This window comes from Centruroides sculpturatus, unplaced genomic scaffold, assembly GCF_000671375.1.
Source record: "Centruroides sculpturatus isolate CEXI.00-Female unplaced genomic scaffold, Cexi_2.0 scaffold53, whole genome shotgun sequence".
Taxonomy (NCBI): domain Eukaryota; kingdom Metazoa; phylum Arthropoda; class Arachnida; order Scorpiones; family Buthidae; genus Centruroides; species Centruroides sculpturatus.
This window is the reverse complement of record NW_019384350.1, coordinates 74312-95068: the sequence shown is the minus strand read 5'-3', so window position 1 is coordinate 95068 and position 20757 is coordinate 74312. Positions and strand designations below refer to the sequence as shown.

General features: G+C 29.0%; 3 protein-coding genes and 1 long non-coding RNA gene across 5 annotated transcripts in view; 3 read left to right on the top strand and 1 right to left on the bottom strand.

Moving 5' to 3' along the window:
• Positions 1 to 2839, top strand: part of LOC111637359 (DBH-like monooxygenase protein 1) — a 25683-nt gene extending 22844 nt beyond the window's left edge. Inside the window, exons 2-12 of the mRNA XM_023382835.1 lie at positions 340 to 486; positions 553 to 732; positions 807 to 893; positions 961 to 1149; positions 1213 to 1306; positions 1809 to 1975; positions 2120 to 2177; positions 2252 to 2337; positions 2421 to 2459; positions 2544 to 2603; positions 2702 to 2839. Coding sequence (XP_023238603.1) covers positions 340 to 486; positions 553 to 732; positions 807 to 893; positions 961 to 1149; positions 1213 to 1306; positions 1809 to 1975; positions 2120 to 2177; positions 2252 to 2337; positions 2421 to 2459; positions 2544 to 2603; positions 2702 to 2839 — 1245 coding nt within the window. The remainder of the gene's footprint in view (positions 1 to 339; positions 487 to 552; positions 733 to 806; positions 894 to 960; positions 1150 to 1212; positions 1307 to 1808; positions 1976 to 2119; positions 2178 to 2251; positions 2338 to 2420; positions 2460 to 2543; positions 2604 to 2701) is intronic.
• A 195-nt stretch (positions 2840 to 3034) lies between these two features.
• On the top strand, positions 3035 to 3639 carry LOC111637344. The gene is made up of 3 exons (XR_002758674.1): positions 3035 to 3062; positions 3147 to 3312; positions 3381 to 3639. It is a non-coding gene; the product is annotated as an uncharacterized LOC111637344 (long non-coding RNA).
• A 5357-nt stretch (positions 3640 to 8996) lies between these two features.
• LOC111637471 (elongator complex protein 2-like) lies at positions 8997 to 11490 on the bottom strand. Its single transcript, XM_023382968.1, has one exon. It carries the CDS (start codon positions 11419 to 11421, stop codon positions 9037 to 9039), a length of 2385 nt encoding a protein of 794 aa, XP_023238736.1. The 5' UTR covers positions 11422 to 11490; the 3' UTR covers positions 8997 to 9036.
• Positions 11491 to 11694: 204 nt separating this feature from the next.
• On the top strand, positions 11695 to 20408 carry LOC111637455. 2 transcript variants are annotated; one of them, XM_023382948.1, is made up of 2 exons: positions 11695 to 11909; positions 18150 to 20408. In XM_023382948.1, exons 1-2 carry the CDS (start codon positions 11768 to 11770, stop codon positions 19184 to 19186), a joined length of 1179 nt encoding a protein of 392 aa, XP_023238716.1. In that variant the 5' UTR covers positions 11695 to 11767; the 3' UTR covers positions 19187 to 20408. The 2 variants fall into 2 exon arrangements, with proteins under 2 accessions (XP_023238716.1, XP_023238723.1); XM_023382955.1 differs by lacking the exon at positions 11695 to 11909 and adding an exon at positions 16909 to 17147.
• Positions 20409 to 20757: the final 349 nt, after the last annotated feature.

The following is a 20757-nucleotide window of genomic DNA, read 5'->3' as shown; positions in this document are numbered from 1 at the left end:
GGCAGCGTACGGGGACGACGATGGTTCATTAAAATATATATATATATATATATATATGTCTATTATTACGTTAATTATTCATAACACTAATAAAACTGAATAGTTAATAAATAAAACATGAATGCACGCAATTCTAAAATGTTTCCTTTAAGAAAAAAGAATAGAACCGGTTAGATTTTCTTTGTCTTGCTTTTCCTGTCACTGGCTTAACTATAATTATAAATACTCAATATTTAAGTCTCAATAAAGCATAAAAGAAAATTTTTCTCATCGTTTTTTTTTTTCATGTAAATGACTACTCAAGGTGTTATTATTATTCGTAATAATTCGTTTCTGTAGGACTATCACGCCATTGGTAACACGAAACCCATCATTGACAAAAAACAAGATTGGAATCTATTACGTTTTTATGAGAATGGTACTCATACTATGTTACGTTTTCAAAGAAAATTGGATACCTGCGACGATAAAGATCTACCCATCCCGGTAAAAATTTCTCTTCTTAATTAAAGTTTTTATTACTATAATTTTCATCGCGCCGTTTTTAAATAGGAGCAAACAGCACGAATCATCTATGCTTTTCACGAACAAGATCCCGATTCCGTTGATGAAATAATGTATCACGGTAGCAGAAATCGCGGAACTAAAAGTGTTTTACTATTAAAACCTCAGCAGAGTGATGATATAAAGCTTACGGATGATGTTCTTTCTTGGGATGTATTAACTCCGAACGTAAGATTTTTTTATTAAATTAATTGCATCATAAAAATCGAAAAAACTCGTACAGATTTAATCGTTATATGCAGGCAACTATCCCTGGGGATGTTGATACTATGTATTTCTGTTCGATTCATAAAGTACCTCCGTTAGATACGAAGCACCATATTATAAGAGTGAGTAGTAGTTTAATAAAAATGTTTTCCAATAGATATACAAATATTTAAGTTGATTCTTTTGCAGTCACAACCGATAATTCAACCTGGTAACGAACCTTACGTCCACCATCTGGTCCTTAATCTTTGTACAGTTGTTATTGAAAGCGAAATGGACAATCTATTGAATCAATATTATCCTTGTTATGAAAATTCTTGGATTAGACAATTCCAAAACTGTAATATAATCGTTTCTGCGTGGGGTGTAGGGGGAGAGGTAAATCATTTAACTCAACTGATTCTTTTTTTCGTAATGTAAAATAAACTTTATATTTATTAGGGAAACCTCTACCCAGATCATGTTGGAGTTCCGTTATATGGAAATTCGTATTATGTTCTCGAGATACATTACGACAATCCGAGCCTTACGAAAGGTAAGCATATGTTTAAGTCATTGTCTGAATAACTTGAACTCAGTGGCACGTTATAGCTTCGTGGGACCAGGCAAAATTTGGATTAGCGAGCTCCGTGCACTGTATAATGTTGACATTTTTCTTCAGTGGATTTTTTTGGGGAAAGATATTTTCTTACAAAACACTGATTGGAGGCTCCCTATTGTTGGGGACTCCAGACAATTGCCCTGTTTGCCCATTGAACTGTATAAAGCGCCGATTAAATATCAAACTAAAAACTAAAAAACAAATAACACTGTTTTAGTGTTATTTGTTTTTTTCTATCAGATTTGATATTTCGAAATCATTACCGTCTATAAACCACGTAAACAAAATTGTTGTAATGTTCTATCTTGTCGGAAAAAGTCTTTTATAGATGTGGTATACTGATGAAATCATATTTTCTATGGATTAAATAGCTTGATAATAAATCAAAATTAAACTATTTTTCAACTGATTACCAATAAAATTTCATTTTCTTAAGGTATTGTCGATAGTTCGGGACTAAGATTGTATTACACACCCAAATTACGAACTTACGATGCTGGAATACTATCGGTTGGTTCCATTTGGTATCCATGTGTTTTAATCCCTCCAAAGCAGAAGAAATTTATTGTTGCTGGTCATGGAGATCCAAAATGTTATGGTTCTGTAAGTGGCTTCATTCAATAAAATCTTTCTTAGTTTTATACTTAATCTTTTCGATTAAAAAACAAATCTAAGCATTTCTAATGTTAAGAATTTTAAGTACCACATGAAAATATTGAAAAATTTTCTGATTGTCTTTATTTTCAGAGTATTCCACCTGAAGGAATTTATGTATTATCGGTTTTTCTTCATTCACATTTATTAGGTGAATAATAAATCATGTCGATGGCCTATTAATCTTAGATTAATCACATTAACACATCTTTTAAATAATTACAGGAACACATTTAACTCTGCGGCATTTTCGGAATGGAAAAGAATTAAAGCCCATAGCTGAAGACAAGTATTACGATTTTAATTATCAGGTTGGCTAAATCCTTTTTTTGGTTATTAAACTTAAGAAGTCATTAATATAACTCAATCATTTGCCTTGTATTTTTATAAACAGGATGGGACCGTCCTATCCAAAGAGGTCAAAATTCTACCAGTAAGAAAAATTTTCTAGCTTTTTAGTCAATTTTTTTTTAAAAAATCTTGATAGTTAAATTTTTTTTATTATTGTAATTATTAGTCTGATCATTTAACGGTGGAATGTGTTTACGACTCTACAGATCGAGTTTCTAACACTTTGGTATGTTGTGTTTATTTCTTTCTTTCGGATAATAAAAAAAAAGGTAATAATAATAATAATAATAACAAAATAAAATAAATGGCTTGTTTTATTTTTAGGGTGGTTTAGGAACGCAGCAAGAAATGTGTTTAGCATTTATATTATATTATCCACGAATTGCTGTTGCTGCTAGTTTATCTGGACCTAGTTGCAATCTCGCACTTGGCTTAGCGGGAGTTTCTATTGTAGCCCCGTAAGTTTAGCATTCGTTGATTGGCTATCGTGAAATTTAAATTTAAATTTAAGCGACTCTGATTGGTCTTCGTTATAATTTTAAATTTAAACGCTCCAATTACTAAATAATTAAAATTTCAAATGTTTACACGTAGATAAATTGTAATTTGTATTTAAAAATTAAATATTCTTATCGGTTAAAACATTTTATTTATTTATTTATTTATTATTTTTAAATTCTAATTGGTTAATATTTGTATCATTTTCGTCAGTTTTATATTAACATAAAATTTATATTTGATGATTTTTAATTAAATTTTATTCATATAGGACTGGTGAATGGCTGATTTCTCCTACAACGGGTAAAAACGAATCGACTATTGAATATTTATCAACATATTTATGGAAGGAGAATCAGATAGATGCTGTACAATCCGCAACGAGATATGGCGATCATATTGGAATTTGTGCTCTTGAAAAGGGGCAATTTTTTCAGGTAAATATGGAAAGAATACAATACATTTATACATATATAACTAGATGAAAATATGTTTATTATTACAGGTCAGTCCTATTAATTATCCAGATATTAAAGAATCATATCAACCAATAGATAATTGCAAAGCAAAGAAAAAACCCGAATTTCATTTTGTAAACCCATTTGTATGGTGGTCAAATCCTCACATTTATGTATATTAATTTTTTTTTAGAGTTATTGAAAAAAATAAAATGGGGTTTTATGTGGAATATAGAAACAGATACTAACAAAGATATAACATAATCGAAACACTGTTTTATGTAAAACATATGAAGTGCTATGGTGTATGGAAATATTTATATCTACTGTATTTTTAATTATAAGAGAATAAAATATAATTCTTTGTTAATTTTATTGACGATTTCTTTGCATTTTCTTCCTTATCTCTCATTTTTTAAATAAATTTTTTCATCAGTTTATGCTCTATATTTATTAGATAAATATTTAATCGAATTAGACAATTATTTATTTTGTTGGTATTAAATATTTGATAATCAAATGTAAATTTAACGAACATTTAGTGAAGCGCCATCTGTTATCGTTATTTAAAGTAAATTATTATTAATAAATTTAATGAAATATTTATTTTTCATAAAATAAAATATTAGATTCGTAACTTATGTTAATTGTATTATAATTTTTTTTAAATTTTAATTTAATAAATAAATATATTTTATAATTGATTGCTTTAAAAAAAAATGTTATAAATTTCTTACTGCCATCTGGTGCTATTGTTATAAGTTGTATTTTTTTTTTTTTTTTTGATGGAACTTGTTCTTGAAGAAGTTATACAAGTTTCCAAAATTAAATTTTCAAAAGTATACCTTTTTTAACTTTTTAAAATTAATTTTATTATATTTCAAAAATATTCTATTTTAAGTTCAAAATGAGGTTGTATACATGAAAGTTAAAACAGAAAACTATAATTATTGAGGAGAATTTAAAAATAAATATTAAAATGCAATATATTCAAAAACAATAAAATTTAGACTAAATAATAACAAATTTTAAGCTTAATTTAATTAACTGTAATTAATCCAATCACGTCCAAATTCGAATTTTAATTACTAAATTATAACCAATCAACTTATTCAAATTCAAATTACAATATTCAAAATTTAAATTATAACCAATCATCGTCATCGTTTTATTATTTAATAACTCAAATTATAATCAATCATCTTCTCTAGTTTATAACTTATCATTCAAATTATAGCCAATCATCTTCGTCAAATTATTATTTAAAATTCAAATTATAACCAATCATCAACGCCAATTTAAAGGTTTAAAATTCAAATTATAGCCAATAATCTCCGTCAAGTTCAAAAAACACGGTTATTCTTATTTATTTATTTATAATGTTATTTTTAAATAAAATCTCCAAATTTTTTTCCTGCACATAAATATTGTGCATAGCAGTCAAAGTACCAGTCTACTGCTCTGGATACCACAGATCGAATCCGGAAGATGATGGTCTCAGGATGGTCAGTCTCAGATATGTCGGGCCCCCGTCCAGCCGTCCCCATAATGGATCTGGCCAAACCCTCAATGAGCTTGAAAAAGTTCTCTTAACTCTGCTCTATGGGGAAGATTTACTGAAACAAATCGAATGAAAATAAGAGTTGTACTACAAAAGAATACGAAAAAGGCTAAATCCAACGACTTTAATCTGGACTTTCTTATCTTGAGAAAATCCAGAAAATGAAAGAGCGATAATTTGTTTTACATTGATTAAATTCGATATATTATATGAGCAAAAGTACGATTTATAAAACAGGGTTGAAAGGATTCAAACAATTAAATCTGAAACTATTTAAGTGATTATAGATTTAAGTGTTTTAACTTTAAACCTATAGCTTCTGCTATTGAATTATTATTTCAGAAAATATCTGAAATACGATTCATTAAAAAACATACCTGGAGATGTTATATTCATTATAACTCTTTTCTAAAACGCTTATAGAAACACACACAAAAAAGATCACGACTTCAAGCCGACAGAGTTACGAGCTCAGAATCTACATATTCGGACGTGCGAAACCGCAGATACACCTATTTGAAAGGCTTTTTTTTTTCCAAAAAAAAATGCTGAAGAATGTTTTTAGATATAACTTTACATTTAAAAGAAACGCTAAGACAAAATTATTTTTTTTTAAATTTTATCACGTTTCGTGCCATTGTCCGACGGTAAATTGCTGGGGATTTTCGGCCCGACCAGATTCGTTCCCGGTTCTCCCAGAGCGGTAGGATGACAGCTTAGCCATTCGGCCATTCGGTCTAGATAGAATCAGGTATGAAGACATACAGGCACTCTATATTATCCTACAACATTAAGCAAGTTCGTAATTGATAACAAATAAAGACGTGTTCCGTTACTCATAATTTGTTTCTACGTTAGTGTCAACAAATATCATCAAATCTTAAAATTAATTTTAATTGCATTAAGTTTTTCAATTGATATTGATTTTTAAAATTCGAAATTTAAACTAATTATAGAAATTCGTCATTCTCACAAAACAGCATAATCTTATAAATGAAGCGTGCAATGCCATTACAGCTTATATTTACATCATTTTGATATTCCAGAGAATTTGTAACCCTGTGAGTTTTTTACCATTTTATTGTAAAATTTATATGAATTTATTCACTAGTGAAATTGTTTTTATCTCCCCTGAAATGTTTGTTTTTTGGCATTAACAACATTATGGCATGGCACACTTCAAATTACGTGATCTCATAAAAACAGACCTAGATGGAAAAGACACAAGATGGCAAGTTGGCGCAGAACAGTAACTAAGAAAATTTACAAGTGCACTTTTTGAAAATAAAAAAACAATCTAGTATGAAAGTGATTGAAAATTCAGTTTGACTGGCATGCCATCTCATCTTTCTGAGGCCCTGCATAGAAACTTTACACTTTACTGTTGCTGAAAGTAAACATTTTTATCATAAATTTTACGATAAAAAATTAATACAGCATTTTTCTAAAGACCTTTTGACGGGAAGTTTATCTTACAATATATTTATATATTGTATGTTCCAAATACAGTACAGTATATGTATGAAATTTCAGGAGCTAATTCTTCGAATATTTTCAACCAGAAGAGTTTATATGAAAATATGATCAAAACAAAATGTTTAATCTATGGCCCTATCGAAAATGTTGACGAATTACAGAATCGTAGTGTCACATCTTGTGAAATAATTGGACACGCGCCAATGTGGCGGAGAATAGAATCCTGTATTACAATTGGCGGTGGTCATTTTCAACAGGGTGAGCCCTCCTGGCACTCATAGAAAGGAAATACTTATGAAATAAATTTATATTATTAAATATTTTTTATAAAGCAAAGTAGAATTTTGAGTAGAAGAGTGTTTTTAATTAACTACTATAAAATTTTATTCAACTGAAACATATTTTGTACAAATCAGTTGGAATGAATATAGTATTCTTGTTTACATTATATTTTAAAATAACATTTATATATCAATATTACTTTCATTTTTCAGTTTGAATTTAATTTGCACGTATTCTATCTGTTGCTGTTCATTGTCTATTTTTAATTAGGAAAGAAATTGTTTTTACACATGAATCAGTGAAAAGGAATGCAGATTTTTAATAATCGTGTAGTTAATAAAATCCTACAGACAATTTATGAAAACAAACCTAATTGTTGCATAGCAATATGTTTGTCTAGAATTTAATTTCTAGTACATAAATAATGGCTCCAGAATTCATTTAAAACTGGTGGTTTTCATAATCAGTAACTCAAGTTTGATCATCATTTTATTAAATTAATATTCCATGCATGATTTTTAAAAATATATACATGATTTTGACTTCAAAATGTAGTAGTGTGCTAAAATTGTAAACATAAAACAGTATATTAGTCTTCTTATTTAAAAAATGTACAGATTTTCAATAAATTAAATGCAATGCATTCAAATGTTGAGATTAAGAAAGTATTTTGAATGACTGGATGGATGAGTCTGTAAAAATAAATCTGTTATTATTCTGAAGATCTGAATTTGAATCTGGAGTGCTTAGTCTCAAGTTATGAGTAGCAACACAAACATATTGAGAGAGTCATGTGCAGGGCCGGATCATCACATAGACAAATGTCTAGGGCCTGGTCAAACTGTCTATTTTGAAAAGATTTGTAAATAAAATAGTTTACTTTTCTGTTGGACAACTGTATATAATACACAAATAAACAAAATTATTTTGCTTTTTATATGGTTATTGTGAATTCTAAAATCTAAAGAAAATGTGTTCTTATGTTTCTTCTTGTGGGAAAGGGAGGGGCCCGGTAAGATTAAAATGTCTAGGGCCCCAAAGTGGGTTAATCTGGCCCTGGTCATGTGGTAACAACCCATTCAATCAGACATTCTCTGAATGAGTTGGTATCACATGACAATCCAACACATTTGTGTTTTTACAACTTGAGACTGGACACCTAGAATGGCTAAGAAATTTTAATGTAAGAGTTGACTTGGATCCCATTTCTCATCTGGTTGCCACATTATGGGCCTGATTGAACCCATGAGGAATATGAAAGCTTTTATAATCACCATGTTAAAAAAATTGTTGATTTGAAATATTTTTATAACAGTATGTTATAGCTATAGTCACATTGCAAAGCAATACTTTAAGTAAATAATAATAATATAATTAAATATGTATTTATTGATACAATATACATATTTATAGACTGCATTAGTAATAGTGGGATCCTTAGAATCATGGGACCCTACATGACATGATGGGATAGTTCTTGCATAAAAGGAATTAGCTGTTTCTTCAGGGATAATGTTGCAATATTAACTTTATCTGAAATAAGATTACAAATTTATTTTGTAGTATACAATAAAAGCACATATACACATATCCATAGAGAATTTTCATGGTTCTTTCAAAAGATTGATTCTGGATTTTCCAATTGTTTTCCATTCTTAAGCATGATGTTTATTAATTAATGTACCGTGCTTACAATGCACATTGTTAATTTTTCTAAACTAAAATAAATTTTAGAAAGTATTCAAAAGAATTGGAATCGGGAGAAATTTAGGTATTGTCCCATCACTAATATTAATTAATATACATAGAAAAGTCAAAAAGTTCTTTATTTTGAATGTAAACAGTTTACAGTGTTTAAACACAATACCAGTAGATAGGTAAATATTCATTCTGCTTTTTAATAGTCACCTTTTCATTTGAGATAGTTATGATAGATCAAGGAGTTACTTGAATCATAAGTTAATTTAACTCCATCTTGATAGAAAGATAAGTTATGCAGATGGCTAATGTTTGACTTCTTGAATGTCTTCAGACTAGAAGCATAAGCATCAAAGGTGTTTCTCTAGGGAACAGGTAAAAATGGTATCAAATCAAGACTGTATGAGAATCAGAATTTCCCGGTACCAAACATTCAACGGATTCAGCGTTACTGGTGAAACATCATAATGAAACTTAGAACTTCATTTGATAATGTAAACATTTAAGAAATACAATGCATCCAATCAGATATGCAAAACAAAAATTAAAGAACAGACTTTTTGACTTTCCTATATATAACATTATTTTGAAATTTAAACTTAAATTTAATGAATCTGACAAAAATTTAAATATTTTAATTTTAAAATATATTCAATTAAATACAATAGATATAGCTACATTCATATTTAAAATTGATTTGATTTTAAAATTATATTAAAAATTTTGACAGAATGATCATGACTACAACTTGCAAGTTTAAAAGTATTTTCAGATTCTAATTTTGGAGAAAATTTTAATTTGCTGACAGTTTTATGATGAGCAATATCACAATCTAATTTTGCACATAAATGCCAATCACTTAACTCCTTTGTTGATTTTTTCCAAAAATACAGTAATATTTCACCCTTTTCAAGACCTATTGCAATAAGATAGGCTTTAGATGGTGTGACAAATGGGGCAAAATCAATTGCAGTAACAGAATCATCTGCTTTAAATGGAATAGAACATGGTTGCCATTTACCAGTGACAGTGACTTCATTTATATTTTCATCATATTCCCAAATTACTATGGATTTATCTCTGGAAGCTGTGACAAAATATTTACCATCATGGGACCAAGAACAAGCCCAAATAATACGAGTATGTATTCCAGTTATCTTATTTGTATAAGCAACTCTCTCATACATATTCTGGTTAGAAATTTTCTTAAACAAAGTCCAACTACGATCTCTAGATACAGAAAGAATGTAATTATCATCTGGAGAAAATGCAATTTGTGTCACAGTTAAATTATGAGAATGCAAAGAAGTGATCTGTTTCCATGTTTTCACATCCCAAAGAATAATTTTTGCATGATCTGCTTTATTTGCTTTACTTGCAGAAGCTATAATTGTGCCTGCACGATTGCAAGCAACAGTATGTATTTCATATCCATGACCATATAATTTTTGTATTTCTGGCCAAAGTGTGTTCTGTAAAAGTATATCTTCTGATGGTGGTTGTTGCATTGTAATTGACGTGTAATAGTGATCAGGATATCGATCTTTTGGATGTTTACTTTCAGATTTAACATCATTTATTAAATCTGATTCAAAAACAGCTTTATTAGAGAGACCTAGAGGTGGAACACTAGCACCTTCAGCATATTCAGAAATTAAATCTAAAGAAATATCTATTTGGCATATTTCTTTTATATTCTTAACAAAGTTTTTTGGAGCTTGAAATACTCTAATTACCTTTTCATCTGCACCTGATACAAATAAAGTTCTATTTATAACCGTTAGACAGTTTATATCATAACCATGAATTTGTGGACGACTTATTTCACACCAAATTCCCTTTTCAGAAGATTCTTGTGGTGCGTGAAGTCTTGTTGTTTGGTCAGCACTACAACTAAGAAGATAGTCACCTTTTGGATCCCATGATATATCTACAACTTCCTTGAAATGACCAGAAATAGTAAAACCAGGTTTCCATACTCCAGATTCTTTATGAAAACTCCATAAATGTAAAGCACCTTGATAACCTTGAGCTAAAATTGATAAGCCATTGGGTGAGAACACTCCACCATAGAAACCAAGAGTATTTCCACCCACTTCTCCAACTCTAATTTTTTCAAGCCAAATTCCAGATATTTCATCAAATTCCCAAAGAATCATAGTTTTATCCATAGATGCTGATAGTAATTTAGCATCAGAAATTGTTTTTGATGGTAGCCAATGTATGCTATATATCCAATCTTCATGACCAGCTGAAACAGATTCTAAATTAACATTATATCTTAATTTTTTTCCATTCCAATCCAAAATAAAAGTATTTTCTTTAAGTTTTAATAAATTGTCATCAGTTTCTTTACAAGTATTCACTGGAGTAATTTTCCATATTCTAATAAAACAATCTTGTGAACAAGAAGCTAACAAAGCATCGCCATTTTCTGTAGTCAGAAAATCCAACCCTCGAATCCAGTCTTCATGTCCTTTGAGTGATAATATATTACTATACATACCAGTTGCATTTTGAAGATAAAGATGTACAACTGTATCATTACCACCAATTGCCAAAATGGGCACTTCATTAAGAAGACAGAATCTAACATCTAAAGCAAAACCATGTTTGATTTCAATAGTCTGATTGATGGTAACATTCTCATTTCCACACCATATTTTCACAGTTGAATCACTAGAAGCAGATGCAATTGTCAGTCGTCTAGTATTATTTGTATCACTCCAATAAACAGCATCGGCAACGGTAACTGTGTTTTGATGTCCTGTAAGTGCGTGAATGACTTCGAATTTATCAACTGACTTTCTCCACACTAAAACTTTCCTATCAACAGAAGACGACAAAAATTCTTTCGGTTCTGAACCCGACGTACCACATCTGATCCATCGCACGCTAGTAACAGGCTTAGAATGTTCATTTAATGTGCAAATCACTCTTTCACATACCTTATCATACAAAGAAATGGCGTTGCACGTACCAAATATGATCAGATCATCGTCACCCCAATCTAAGCAATGAGGAGCAGGATTACAACTACAACTCGTATAAATATTTTCAATTTTAACCATCTCGAAGTTCTAAACCATACACACACACACGTGTATAACAGTAACAGAACCACGCGGTGCGTAACGTTAAAATTAACAAATTCCAAAATACAAGTAACCGAAAAATAGCCAAATTAAAGCACTTAAATATTTACAAAATTATTTAATTTACAATATAAAATTTATTTTAACTAGAAAATAGTAATTTATGATAAAATTTTTATTAAAATTATTATTATAATATTAAAATAGTTTAATAATTCGTTTATATAATAAGACTTTATCATCGGTAGAAAGAAAAGACGTAATTTGGCATAAAATGAAGATTTAATTTTACGAGTGGTTTGTTTATATTTCTGGATAGAATATGGTTGCCGGTGCATTTCCAATCGCGAAATTAGCGACTCTTGCTATACGTCAGATCAGTAAACCACTTTCTAATAGAATAAAAAATAAAGCTAAGTCGAGTCTTTTCTTTAGAACTTATATTTGTATGCCTCCTGCACAATGTAAGTATATATTTGAAGTGAGAATGAAATGGATTAACTAAATGCATTTTAATTTTCTCAAGAATTAATACATGCTTTTTCAATAGCCAAAACTGTATCAGAAGAAATTTTCTGATTTTGATATTTAATAAATTATTAAAGATGCCAGCTATTCTCCCTATATATATGCTAAATACAAGGGTGATTCAAAAAGTAGGAATATCAATTTGCACATAATTACAAAACAAATGTACTTATTCAGATTTTTTATTTGCCATTTTACATATTAGCCATTTTCCAGCATAATCGCTGCTGTTGTTTAAGTGCTTGTCGTATTGTGTGACCGGTTCTTGAATGCCGTCGTCGTAGCACCACTTTAACCACTGCTTGACTTCGTCTTTCGACTTGTCGGCACTGGTACTTCACCGTTGCCTTCCATCCCAGAAACTCATTTAATTTCCCAAACGAATGATGAATGACCGGGAACCAAGTTCAGATTGGGGTGGGATGGTGCAGAACGTCCCATTTGAATTGTTGAAGCAGGTGCATGGTCTGTTGAGCTGTGTGAGGATGTGCATTACTATAAAATACTGTAATGTACTGTGCAATCAAAACTAAGTCCAAAAAAATAGCAGTGTTAAACAAAATTAGGCCTGGACTTGGGTCACAGTGGGTTTATTTTTCATGACTTAACAGAAAAAAAGAACAAATACAATGCATAGGTAAGCAAAAAGATCCAAGATAATATTTATTAAGTTGAAGTATAATCTATAAAACAACAAGTATGAACAAGAAGTTAGTAGTAATGAAATATTATTTCAAATATTTAAAACAATAAATCAATTATGTACAAGAAAGAAAAAACAGAATTATAAAAAAATTCTTTTATCCAACTCAGGACATAAACTAATTTAATCTCCACCTGTATTGACTAAATTCAAAAACAGAATAGACCTCTTATGAATTAAGCACTTAACCTTCACCATATAATGCTAGACAATTTGGTCCAAAAGTAGATTGCCTTTGACACTTGTAATCTCAAGTGTACTTTTAAGAGCTACCTCTCTCCATTGAACAGGTATGTCGTCTTTTATCTGGCTTACAAAATGTAATGCCACACTATCCTACTTAAATATTTCTGAGTGTTACGGGGTCAATCACATATGCAAGTGAATGCTCATTTTTAATTTTGAATTTAGTTTATTTTGGGGTTTTTGGGAGTTTGTCCTTAAACATAAAACGTTCCCAAAAAGAAAATAGTAATAACTAAACGTAATGCTGAAAACATAAAATAATGATCAGGCTTTGACTCCTTACAATGCCATTCCACTTGTTTTGAATGGCTCTGTGCATCCCATCATGTAATCATACACTGCTATAATGTGATGACGGATGAATGTTTTCAACATTCAGAATCCGAATAACAATGTTCACTTCGTATGCTATTTTGTTAATTTTTGCTGCCATTTTAACAAATCAACAACTGTACAATGCACTCAATCAACAGGTAAGTTACTTTGAGCAAAACATATGTGACTGAGGATAGTTAACTTTGCCTGCTTACATCTGTTGCTCTCAACACCATTTATGAGCAAACAGTATTATTACTTTCTGTGCTTTCTGGATGATCCTCACACATGGTGTTTTAAAAATATGGGGCAAAACTTCAGGAATGGATTCCTTGTATATAGTGCAGAAAAATAACTTATTTTAGCATGAGTCCTGAAATGCTTTGTTTCAGAGTTAAAAGGCTATCTGGTAAAATCTTAATGTACTCAATGTATTCATTGCTGCAATAAAATCCAAGTCTCTTGTAAATATACATGGTAAAATGTGTGCCTATGTCTAGATTGAATGACGTTAAAGTGCATTTAAAGCTACTTCATTTTGTTGGGGCATTAATTTTTTGATGTATTTGACTGCAGATGATGCCAAAACGCTCCTTTATGAGCAAATTATGCTGCTAGTCAGATAATAGATGTTATGCCAAGAGTGTGCTTAGGGTGCAATGAGACTAAAAGCTGACGCCTATATTCAAACAGGAAATGGCCATTTTGAACATTTCATCTGAGATAATACAGAGAGAGTATTTTATTAATTAACTGAAAAAAGGCATTTCTGGTCCTATGTTGTTATAACTTATTTTTTTTCTCTATACATGAAAAATTACCCTTGAAGTCTTCCTCCATATTTTTGAAACACCACAATCTTAAACAATGAATCATAATTTATACAAAATTGTTCAATCTATAGAAATATAAAAACAAAGACAAAATAGAAAAATCTCAATAACTTTGAGTTCATAAATAAGGAACATTCAATGAAGTAAATATGTTGTTATGCTTAAAAACGTACAAAACTTTCGTATTTGCAAGCCTTATTGGTTTATCATTAGGAGTTATAAATTCTTAAAACAAAAATGAACATTGTAAGCTTATAAATTTTCCAGATGCCCAAAATAAAAACTTAGTTCTTGCTTCAGATTAAATATAATTAGAGGAAGAACAAAACTTTTGGAATTTTGGGATATTTCTATATTCTATATTCATTCTATATATGAATGAATATAGATAGAATCAAGACCTGAAGATGATCTCCAATTGAATCAAAAATGTTAGAAAAACTGTTTCAAATTAACTATTACTGGAAAATAATTTAAGGCTTTAGAGTGAAGTATGCACAATATTTTATTGATAAAATGAAATGTAATACCTTTCTATTAAATGTAGCTTATAATATAAATAATTGATAAACAGTGACCATCAAAACACATGAATTAGTATTCTATATAAAACACAACTTTAAATTCTATATAATATACAATCAAACAGTTCTGTGCCAGGAAGAGGATGTGTTTTGAAATATCATTTTTTTTAGAAAACAATATACATTAAATATCTCATTAATAAATATACTTCCATATTTAAACAGTTACCACATAAATTTAAGATGTTAACAGTATTAGTCAGATTTTAGATATTCTTTGTGTGGTGCAGCACTTAGAAATGTTGTTGAAATGAAACTAAATAAAAATAATTGGCTACTTTGACCTCAAATCAACACATGCATCCGTAATTTACTGCAATAAAAATCTTAGCTGAGCTTATTATATCCTTTTTTTGAAGAATTAAATCCACAAATAATCAATTTGCAATATAAATCAAATATGAAATACAAACTAAATATATAGAATTTATGTATGTTTCTCCAATAGATTTTTATTTCACATATTATTTTTAAATCAAAACTTTCTTCAGATCATTAATTATAACAAGTTTCTTTATAATTTAAGAGATTGAATAAATTAAATGAAAGTAAAAACATATTTCATATGATGATAATTTATTACACTCCATGTTACACAAAAATTTTTAATTTGATTGGTTTGTATTGCTAAATTGAAAATTAGTCAACATAAGTTGCTTACACTGTATAATGTAGTTTGTAATTATAGAAGAAATCATTTAATTTTATCTTTAATATTTTCAATGAAATCTCTACTTTTTTAATTGCCAGTCATTAACTGTTAAAATAATAATCACATAGATAACCTTTGCTTTATTCCAGTAGTACATTACAAATGACAAACATTTTCGAACGGCTTGACTGCCCTGCTTCAGGCCAGTTATACATATATTCCATTTAGAATGCTCATTTTATCGTATTTGTCATTTGTAATGTACTACTGGAATAAAGCAAAGTTTTCTATGTGATTATTATTTATATTATACATTTTTCCAGTTTTGATTTTCTTTTCTTTTTTAATCATTACCTGTTATTTACTTTATTTAGTTTCTAAATGATCTATTTAGAAAACACACACAATGACAGCTTCTCATCAAAGCATATTTTTATTTTTGACATTAAAGAATAAAAATTAGTTAAAATATCTTTAATAAATTGATACAAATAATTGTATAATGCGTATTTTATCCCATCCTAAGCTCATTATGGCATTTTATTCATATAATAATTAGTATATTAATAAAATTTGTTAAAACTTTGCAGGTTTGAATTCTTCATTTTTGAATATTTATATTTGTCAGATTTTAATATGGTTATTGCAATTACAAAGTATATGCATTGAATATAACTAAATTAATTAAATCTATATTTATGAATTGCATCCATGTGGCTATGTGAGATATCTGTAGCAATTGAAATTATCTTTAAATTATCAGAAAAATGAAGAAATAACAATGATTCCTTTTGCTTATTTTGAATCTAATTAGTTTGGAAAAACTATGAAAATCACTGAAAGATTATTCTACTTTTACAAAAATTAGTGAAAAGAAGACAAACTGATATACCAAAAGAGTGTCACTTCCATCCATAGATCACTATTGGTTGCAAGATTATAGTTATTCCAATAATCAAATCAGATTTCAAGATTGAATTTATTACACATACAAAGTGTCTGCTTTTTCCCTATAGTTGTAATATACAGAGTCTTTCACATTTGCCCATTACAATTTCTCAATATATGCACTTATGTCACATGGCACACATCTAACCAATACTCAAATTCTTCCTATTCTTGTTACCGCATAGCCATTGTCACTCTTTCCACAGCACTGCAACTCTACAGCTCCTGCAGATTACTTATGTCACACAATGATGAGTGATTTCAATTTTGTGAACTGCAGAAAAAATGTTTTTATGCTGTGGGTTGCCATTTTATTTTATGGTGCTTCCTAGAGATAGTAGATAACAAGGCATTTAAATTTAGATGGAAAATGAAACTTGGACAGCTACTCTATTGATTGGTATACATTACATACTTCTTGAATAATATAGTAATTAATATAATTGCAATAATTTAAAATGATAGCATTCATAAGTTCCTGTAAAAGCAGAATAAGTTAAATATCAAAACATATTTAGAAACTAGAAGCTAGATATATTGTTATGAGATAATTGCATTAATTAAAGTGTAAAAAATACAATAGATCACTTGTTTTGTAACTTCACTTTACAAAATCTGCTTTCATGATTAATAGAAAATTTACATTTATTTAATTTATAATAATAATAATTGTATGAAATGTCATATTTAAGTAACCTATTTTTTGTTGATTGTTTTAGTGTTTTATATAATTCAAAATTTATTTCCAGGTAGAAAACCTCAATATATGACATCAGGTCTAAAGGAAATTAGATTTTGATTTATGATGGCACTTTAACAGCTGTTTTTGTGAACCAATTAGGTCATAAAATCACCTAGTGTATAAATGAATATATAAAATGAAAACCAGAATTGTAATTTTATTCATCTTTCTTCTACATTTGTTTAATCTACATTTTAATTTCTTTAATTTAAATACAACTTTCAATTTATTAAACCACACTACACTTGATTCAGTTTTATAAAGTGCTGGTTTCTGTATTTAAAAAGGATAATTGTTTGGCTTTCTTATTTGTTACTCCAAATTTTGGACTTTAGATTGAGCTATTAAGATTATTTCTTTGAATAATTCAACATAAAAAATGTAATAAAATTACAGTCTTTATTGAATAGAGAATATGCAGGGTGTTCCCTTCAAATATTCTTAGTTTTGTGGATTAATTTTGGGAAAAGAAAATTGAGTATAGCACTGTAGACAATGGTAATAGAAAATGCATCTGAAAAAGTTAGTTACTACATTAAATCAGCACATTTCCATATATGCTCCTGAGGCAAGTACATACATTTAAGATGCAGCATACATTGTAACATAGTCAGCACGTTAGGAGTCATGTTAATGACATCTGCACTTCTATGCAGGATTGTCATTTCTGGCACTTTTATAGCACACACTTGATCCTTGACATGTCCACAAAGAAAACAGTTTAAAGAAATGGTGTCAGGTGATCAAGTGGACCAAGTATTGGGGCCCCCAGTAAACTATACTGTGCAGTATATGGAGGTCCAGATTGCCATTGTGCAGCAATAACCTTGAAATGCACATGAAACTTGGAGTATTGACTAACATTTTCCAACACATTTAATTCATGTATCTGAACAAATGGCTTTTATAGAACAGTTTAAAATTAGGGAAGTTCAAGGGGAATTTGACTGTAAAGGGGAAATACTGTACTTGATAATTTCTTAAAACAAAGATTTGAGAAAATTTTATATATTCAATTAAAATATGACTATGATAAGACTGTTGATATTCATGTTGATTTAATTATTTATTACATTTAATATATTATTTTTATTAATAAGAAAATTTTAAAATTTAAATAATTAATTATGTGAAATGCTTTCAATATTTACAGTATATCATTGGTTGGAGGTGAATGTCAAAATGAGGATTTTGAATCTTGGAAAACCGGTGGACGTTCCTAAATTAAATGAATCTATGGCAATAGAACTTGGTGCCGAATTATTAGGTGAAACTATCATATTTGGAATTGCAGCTCTAACAATAGTAGCAGAATATATCAGGCAATCATTAAAAGAGAAAGATAAAGAATTTAAGCAAGAGACTAGACTGAGAAATATAGAAACTAATATGAAAAGATTACAAGAAGTAGTTCATGATCAAAATATTTTAATAGTGGAATTAAAGCAATTAAGCGAACAGCAGAAATTTTCATTAAGTAATTTAATGAATAAAATGAAAAAAGAAACAAAATCAAAAAGTGAAGCTTTATTAAAAAAAGAAAACTCAACAAAACTAAATCCTAAAAATGTTAATTTAATTGATTGTGTTACAGAAGATGTGAAGAAAAATTTCGGATTATGTCCCTTGGACAAAATAAAGGATGAAAATTATTCTTGTCTTATCTGCAAGAAATATGGATTTAAAACAAAAACTTTGCATCCTAAAAAAGAGGACAAAATAGAGAAAATTCTAAAAATGCCAACCAGTCGCCTACAGTTGGCTTTATTTGATGCTGTCAAAGCTATCAGAGGACCTAAAAAAGAAAGCAGAGCCATTTCTGCAATACCGGAAGCTAAGAAAACAGTTCAGAGTTCTTCCAGATCTATAATTCAGGATGCAATATTAGATGCTTCCAAATTAATAACTGGGGATGAAAAAAATGGTAGCAAGTTGAATAAAAAATTTTCATATCCTGTTCATTACGTAGAATTAGATTTAATTACAGAAAATAATCCTTTACAAAATGCCATTGAAGATGCTTTAGATGTCTTATTTGGTGAAGTGCACTTGCCAGTGTATAATATACCTAAAAAAATAGATAATTCTGTTAAAACCGAAAGTAAATATAAAATAGAAAATTATTATCAATCCAATATCTTCCATGATGCATTAGATGAAGCTGTTGAATATATAATTAGAGAAGAATGAACTGTATTATGAACTTGCAGTTGTGATTTTGATCAAATCACCATATTTATTACAGACATTTTTTTTTTTTTTTTTTTATAAATTCTTGACAATAGAATAAATTCCATACTTGTAATTATACATGTACATGTGATGATTATTTATGCTTATGTATTTTTAATGTTGCTGCACAAGTAGCATGAAATGAAAAATTAAAAGTTAATAATGAATAATTTGAAGTAATTTTTATTTAACAATTTCTAGTTTTTCACAAATAAACTTATTAGAAAAGAAAACATGCATTGTTGAATGCTTAAAACATTTTGGGACTGTTCATTTTAAAGTTTAATTTATTCAAAAAAATTTGAAAGGATTAAGCTTAAAAATGGATAAGTAGTTAAAAATATTTGATTCTATGATACAAAATGTTTTATAAATTTTAACATTCAAAATACAGTGTCTTCCAAAAAGAACATTCCATTTTAAATTATTGTAATTATGTTAATTATCATCTGAAAATAGTGTAATGTACAGTACATTGGAAAACTGATCAACTTTCATATTTGCCCATTAATTTCTTGATGCATGTACCTTGTGTCATATGGCACACATCCAACAAATACTGAAATTCTTCTATGCTTGCCTTAGTATATCCATGTCACTTTTCCCACATTTAGCCACAATTCTATGGCTCCTACAAATTAATTCATGTTGCATGGTGAGGAATGTTCATGACTTTTCAAACTGCAGAATACAAAATGCTTTCTCTGTTGAATTGCCATTTTCATTTACTGTGCTTTCTCGAGGGAATAGATGAATGCAGATGGAAAATGAAACTTTGATAGTTACTATATCAATGGGTTTATATTGCAAACTTCTTGGATAATAATTAACATAATTATAATAATTTAAAATGGTAGCATTCGTTTTGAAAGACTGTATATTGACTTACTAAATTTTTTTAGTTTAAACAGTTTGTCTCTAATTTAATTGTTTAGTAATTTGTAGAAATGAATTGTTTGGTTCGAGAATATAATAAATTACATAACTGCATGACAGTTTTATGTTCTTACTTCAAATTATTCTTTGTTTATAAATTTCTTAAATGTACAAATGCATACATGAACAAACTAGTCATTTACTTATAAATAAAATGTTATGTTTATTTAAGTTGATTTATTGATTTATATTAAAAAATATACAGGATGTATCAGGAGGAAACATAAATACTTGGGGAAATGAATCCTTACAACAAGAAAAGTCTGTAAGAACTGGTAAGGAAGAGTTTTTGAGAAAAATGCACAAATGTCAGTGAACTATTGTAATTATTTTCATAGATCCTGCTCTGCAGAACATGTTGAGTGTGATTCTCTATACAGAAGGTCCTATGATGAACTTTGTATTCAGATAAATGCTGCCATAGTTATCAAAGAGGGAGGGACACCCTCTGAAGAAGTATACAGTTTGCTATAGAATGATCAAAAACTGTATCAAAGCCAGGTGTGTCCACTTCAAGAACTTCTTCTGATGTCACCACTCTCTTGTCATGGATCATCATCAGGTGCAATGGAATGTAAATACATTCCATTGCA

Bases quoted from the DNA above. Each gene is read 5' to 3' on its own strand.
- LOC111637471 (XM_023382968.1), bottom strand. From the start codon at position 11,421: ATGGTTAAAATTGAAAATATTTATACGAGTTGTAGTTGTAATCCTGCT.
- LOC111637455 (XM_023382948.1), top strand. From the start codon at position 11,768: ATGGTTGCCGGTGCATTTCCAATCGCGAAATTAGCGACTCTTGCTATA. The intron at 11,910-18,149 runs GTAAGTATATAT...CAATATTTACAG, and splicing joins TTGTATGCCTCCTGCACAAT to TATATCATTGGTTGGAGGTG.